This window comes from Phaethon lepturus, unplaced genomic scaffold, assembly GCF_000687285.1.
Source record: "Phaethon lepturus isolate BGI_N335 unplaced genomic scaffold, ASM68728v1 scaffold14134, whole genome shotgun sequence".
NCBI classification, from domain to species: Eukaryota; Metazoa; Chordata; class Aves; order Phaethontiformes; family Phaethontidae; genus Phaethon; species Phaethon lepturus.
Genome location: NW_010535581.1, coordinates 70,846 through 76,853, shown reverse-complemented (window position 1 = coordinate 76,853; position 6,008 = coordinate 70,846). Strand labels below are relative to the sequence as shown.

Sequence of the window (6,008 nt, the reverse complement as noted above, 5' to 3'; positions counted from 1 at the left end):
CTCACACCTGCGCTGACATGTGGTGCACAAAGCGTTTATGACCTGCAAAAGCCACCGCAGCCAGCCACCTGCTGACGATGCTGGTGGGTTTATGAGCTCTGTCGATGGAGGTTTGTGCTGTGGATCTGGCGGTCTGAAGGCTTCTGAGAGGACGTGTTGGGATTAGTGAGGTTCCACATTATGCGGGGTTTTCGTTCCTGTTTTCCTTGTTTCCCCTTCCATCCATTTTGCTTATTTAAAATTTACATGCAAATACGTTTGTTGATATAACGCTAAGGTTGCAAAATCAACTTTGCAAACCCATGTTTGTTTTAACCGACACCCCTGCGTCATTCACAGCATGCCGTCCAGCTCCTGCAGCGAGCGCGGCAGACAGCAGCCCCCTCCCTAAAGCAGTCCCGATCCGTTCCCAGCGTAGCCTCCACCCTACGGAGGAATCCTACCACAGGGAAAAACCAGCCACCACCCTTCTGTATTCAATACTTGCCATAGCGCGCAGAACGGGCAGCGTAATTAAGGCTGCGCCGGATAACCTCAGCCCCGACAGTTCTTCGGTTCCGAGTGTTTAAGTTTGCAACTTCTGTTGAAGGTGGTGGTTTTGGAGTTTTATACTGTAATTACCTGTAATACCGGTATCTCCCTACCTTGGCTCTTCCTGAGGAAAAAAAAAAAACAAAACAGATGAATAACCCAAAACCAGCCACTATCTAGGTAGGAATGTTTCCCCTTTAAAATATAGCCAAGTCTTCTTTAGAGCATTGTAGCCAAGAGTCTGATTTCAACAATATCCTTTACAGGGTGGATTCTCCTCTGCCAGCTGGTGTTGCTAAGCTTAGTTATCGCTTTGCATCATCTCACAAGTACGTTCCCAGGCGAGCTGTGCTGTATGTACCCGCGGATGATGAAAAGAAGATACGAAAAATCCCGTCACTAAATGTAGATTGTGCAGTCTTGGATTGTGAAGATGGCGTGGCTCTGAACAGAAAGGTAATTAAAAATCATCTGTGTGACACATTGGTGCTAAAGAGAACGCGTGGAAAAACACTGCCTTTGCCTCAGGGAAGTGACAACCAGAGAGACAAAGATAAATCTTAAGATATACAGAGTAATGTAACAGTGATAGGCTTTGTGAAGGCGTTGGGAAGATCTGTTTACCCAGAACTGAAAGAGATCCCGTGTGAGTAAGTGGGGAGGGAGTTTTGAAGGAATACAGAGCTGGATGTGTTAGTTCTCATCACAGAAGAGTGGGAGATGATACTGTTATTATTGCTGCATATTTCTTAGGATAAAGGAGGAAATGGACTGTGGGAAGAGAAGCAGGAACGGAAGAGTTAGTTCAGAATCACCCAGTGGGGGTTTTGTTGTTGAAACGAAAGCATCTTCAGATTGTGAGTAAAACAGCGTGGGCTTGGGTTCGAGCCTTGGGGTGTTTAGAAATTCACTTACCGAGCTTTTTAGAAGTGCTGTTAGGGATGTTTCTGAAGGAAGAAGTTAGAACCTGAGTGCACCAGGGTTTGGAGGGCGATTTAGATTGAAGAAGCTGCAAGAAAGCAGCAATGGAGCAGCCTGGGAAAGAGATGTAGATGTGTTAAGTACCAGTGCCAAGATTTTGTTGACACTCAATTGTGAAAGAAGAGAGAATGATCTAGCATGCATTTGGTTTTGTTTGCAAGCACATTTTGTAAATATATGAAAATAACAATTTTAAAATTTTTCACCTCTTAAACAATGTATATGAGAAACTGGTATAAATGTTTCCTAGTGAAAGCTATTTCTGAACAAGAACGTAAGTTTGCCATAACACCATTTTCATATATGTCAGTTTTCCTGACCATTTTACAGTGTTTCAAACTACAGCAAACAGTGTTTAGGGTTTGAGTGTGAATGTGTTGTCCAGGAAGTTATGAAAAAAGGCTTGAAAATTTTCTCTTGTCATCTCAAAAATGTGGATGAAATGTTATTCTTTTCTGTTTCTTGGGAGTTAATGCTTTCCGAAAGGACGCTCTTGAATAGTGCCTTCTTTAACGTTAAGGTCTCTACAGGTATGTTGGAAAGAAAAAGGTTTAGAGAGTTTTCATATATCTATTTAGTTCTACAAAGTGAAAATAGCATTGATGAATGTTCATGTGTACTGCTGAAGACAGTTGGAAAACATTTTCCAGTTGCTAAAATTCTGTGTGGAAGACTAAGATTATATCTGCTGTCACAGTGAATTAGCATTGTTTAGGTCATGTTTGGAAGGCTGCTGCTGTAAGATGACACAAGACACACTTGTGTATTAAACTGCAGTATTTTTAGGTGCAGCTTAATTCTATAAAAGAAATCATTCATAGCAGAAGCATCTATTTGTAATAGAGGATGACAGCAAAACAAAATTTCATGATCAAGGTGACAAAGTTGATAGTAGTAATTTCTAAAGGGTGGTAAAATTCTAGCTCTGTTGAAGTGAAGGGTGGTTATGCCACTGGGTATAAGATTTCAAAGAAATTAGGGGGAAAATCTGCGTTAGGAACTTGAGTCGACAGATGAGCCCGTGAATGAGCTTAAATGCAAAAAGGAAGCAGACAGGAGGTAGAAGTGGGGGGGCAACACAGAAGTGTTGTCCAGGCACGTAGGGGCAAAATGAGGAAGGTCAAAGCTTGGCTGGAATCAAAACTGGTGAGCGATGAGCAGGACAACAGGAATGGCTGTTATGAGTGCATCAGCAGCAAAAAGAAGGAAGACCAGGGAAAATGTGGGCCCACTGCTCTGTGAAGCCTTAGGCTTTACTGTCAGAGGTCATCTCCTAGAAGCAAAACTTAGGAGAGGGAAATGGTAGCCACAGTAGGGGACGATGGAGTTAGGGTCTATTTAAATAAGCTGGTCTGTGGGACCAGACAGGACGTGCTGGAGGCTGCTGAGGCTGCTGAGGCAGCTGGCTAGTGTCATCCTGAAGCTGCTGTCTGTTATCGCTGAAAGGTCGCGGTGGCAGTGGGAGGTTCCTGATGCCTGAAGAAAGGCAGGTGTCACAGCCATCAGCAGAAAGGGTAAGAGTGAATAACTATAGGCCCATCAAACTCACACTATTGCCCAGGAAAGTGCTGATTCTCAGGGAAGGTATTCTACAATGCACAAGGACCTAGTCAGAATGGACTGATGAAGAGCAAATCATGCCTGACAAATCTGATCCCTTTCTCCAAATAAATTGCTGTCTTTGAGTATGAAAGCTGAATAGATGTTGTCTACCTTGACTTTAGCAAGGCTTTTGACATGGTCTCTCATAATATCCTGATCGTCAGCCTGAGAAAAAGTGGACTAGATAGATAGACTACAGGGCAGGTGGCAGGAATTGGGTGGTCTATGCTGTGTGCTATTTGGCACTTCTCTCTGCTCTGGCCAATACTGTTTAACTTCTCCATTAGCAACCTGGTTGATGGGATGGAGTGAACTCTTACCAGGTTCACGGTGAATCCAAACTGGGGTGCAGCTGATATGCTGGATGGCATAGCTGCTCTTCTGATGGTCTGATGTGGCTTCAGTTGGAGAAACAACCTGACAGAAAGGTAATGAAGTCCAACAAAAGTAAAAAATGTATTCCCAGCACCGGGCTGGGATAACCACATGCACTGGTACAGGACTGAGAAGTGACTGCCTGGAGGTTCACGGTGAATCCAAACTGGGGTGCAGCTGATATGCTGGATGGCATAGCTGCTCTTCTGATGGGGCTTCAGTTGGAGAAACAACCTGACAGAAAGGTAATGAAGTCCAACAAAAGTAAAAAATGTATTCCCAGCACCGGGCTGGGATAACCACATGCACTGGTACAGGACTGGGGAGTGACTGCCTGAGGGCAGCTCTGCCAAAAAGGCACAAACTGAACGAGGTCAGTGGTGCACCCTTGCAGCAAAGGTGACTGACCACCACCAGGGCTGTACTGGCACGGGTGCAGCCAGCAGGTCCAGGGAAGGGGTCCCTCCCCTCCACTTGGCTTTTGAGGGTCTCCCTGGGAGGGCTGTGACCAGCTGTGGACCCCAGGACAAGAGAGAGACTTAACCAATGGGAGGGAGCCCAAGAAGGGCCACCAAGGTGGTCATGGTACAGGAGAAGAAGCTGAGGATCTGGATCTGTTCATCCTGGAGAAGAGGAGGCTGAGGGGGCCTCAGTGAAGGCTTTGCTGCCTGAGGGGAGCTGGATGGACAGCAGAGCCAGGCTCTTCTCAGGGGAGCTCAGCAACAGGGCAACAGCAATGAACACAAGTTGCATGAGGGGAAAAGCTGACTGTAGACAAGGGAAAATACTCTTCCCCTTGCAGGTGATCAAACACTCAAGAGTGGTGGTTCATCCTCCCACCATGAGGGTATTGAAGCCTTGGCTGGGTGAAGCCATAAGCAACGTGCTGTAGAGCAGTAGTTAGCCCTGCTTTGAGGAGGCAGATGGACAAAGTGGTCTCCTGGGGTCCCTTCCAACCAGAATTACATTGTATGATTGCACGATGTAGTAATTCAAAGTGATCAGAAGGTTGAATTTCATTTTTAGATCTTCCACAGATACTCAGGAAGACTTTGAGACTTAGGTTCTGTGAATGTGAAGCTGAAATTATTATTGCTCTTGCTACTTAACTTATTAGTGTTTCTGAGGTGTCTGGAGACTTTGTGTGAAAGATATGTCAACAACATACACTGAAGTACAGTATTCAATGGCCCATTGCAAATGGGTCACCTGAAACTGAGAAAAAAAAACACTGGGAAGCACAGCAACACCAAGTCTGTCTTTTAATCATTATTTAAAAAAAAAAACACTGATGAATTTCACTATTTATTGCCATGGTTTATATCAATAAAAATACTAATTACAGATTTTCTTGAAACTGCTGCAGAAATGTTGAGGTTTTGGAAGATCAGGACCTGGTTGAAGGTTCATAGTGCCTTGGGCCAAACTTACTTGTCTACAGAAGGCCTTCACTTGCATTGAGTCCAAGCAGCAAGTTTGAACTACATCTTAACAAGTCTATTTTACAAGATGCATTGTGGTTTGTATCAGGATGAAGTTAGAGTCAGAGAGATCAAGAATCTGGAATGTCAACAGCTCCGTTTGATTACTTGTGTAAAAAGAAAGAGGAAGATGAGCTTCCTATAACTGAAACTGATAACATACGCAAAACTGCATCTAGTTGCAGTAGCTGCTTTTGAAGCTGCAGTTTGTAAATTAAAAGTCTTTAAATATTTTCTATACAAGATTTTCTCTCTAAGAAATCTTGGAAGATTTCCTCCCCTGCACCCTGCCCCCAAGTATCATAGAATCATGGAATCATAGAATACCAGGTTGGAAGGGACCTGAAGGATCATCTGGTCCAACCTTTCTTGGCAAAAGCACGGTCTAGACAAGATGGCCCAGCGCCCTGTCCAGCTGAATCTTGAAACTGTCCAATGCTGGGGAACCCACCACTTCCCTGGGGAGATTATTCAAGTGGCTGATTGTTCTCACTGTGGCAAACTTTCCTCTTGTGTCCAGTCAGAATCTCCCAAGAAGTAACTTGTACCCATTAGCCCTCATCTTTTCCATGTGACTCCTCGTAAAAAGGGAGTCTCCATCTTCTTTGTAGCCACCCTTTAAATACCGGAACATGGTGAGAAGATCTCCCCTAAGCCTTCTTTTCTCAGGGCTGAACAAGCTCAGTTCTCTCAGCCTTTCCTCACATGGCAGGCTTCCCAGTCCTTTGATCATCTTTGTCACCCTTCTCTGGGCCCTCTCCAGCCTGCCCACATCTTTTTTGCATAGCAGGGACCAAAACTGAACACAGTATCCCAGGTGTGGCCTGACAAGCGCTGAGCAGAGCAGCATAACAACGTCTTTATCTCTGCTGGTGATGCCCCTGTTGATGCAACCCAGCATCCTGTTGGCTTGCTTTGCCGCAGCAGCAGCACACTGGTCACTCACACTGAGCTTGCTGTCCACCAGGACCTGCAGGTCCCTTTCCACAGAGTGGCTCTCCAGCCAGGTGGATCCCCACCTGTGCTACATGCCTGGAT

At 45.1% G+C, this 6,008-nt stretch overlaps 1 protein-coding gene across 1 annotated transcript in view; it reads left to right on the top strand.

The window, feature by feature from the left end:
* Window positions 1-339: 339 nt before the first annotated feature.
* The window catches only part of CLYBL (citrate lyase beta like), a gene marked incomplete at its 5' end in the record, with an annotated part of 73,340 nt that continues 67,671 nt past the window's right edge, over window positions 340-6,008 (top strand). The window contains 2 exons of the mRNA XM_010285885.1: window positions 340-395; window positions 798-987. Of these exons, the coding sequence (XP_010284187.1) occupies window positions 340-395; window positions 798-987 (246 nt within the window). The remainder of the gene's footprint in view (window positions 396-797; window positions 988-6,008) is intronic.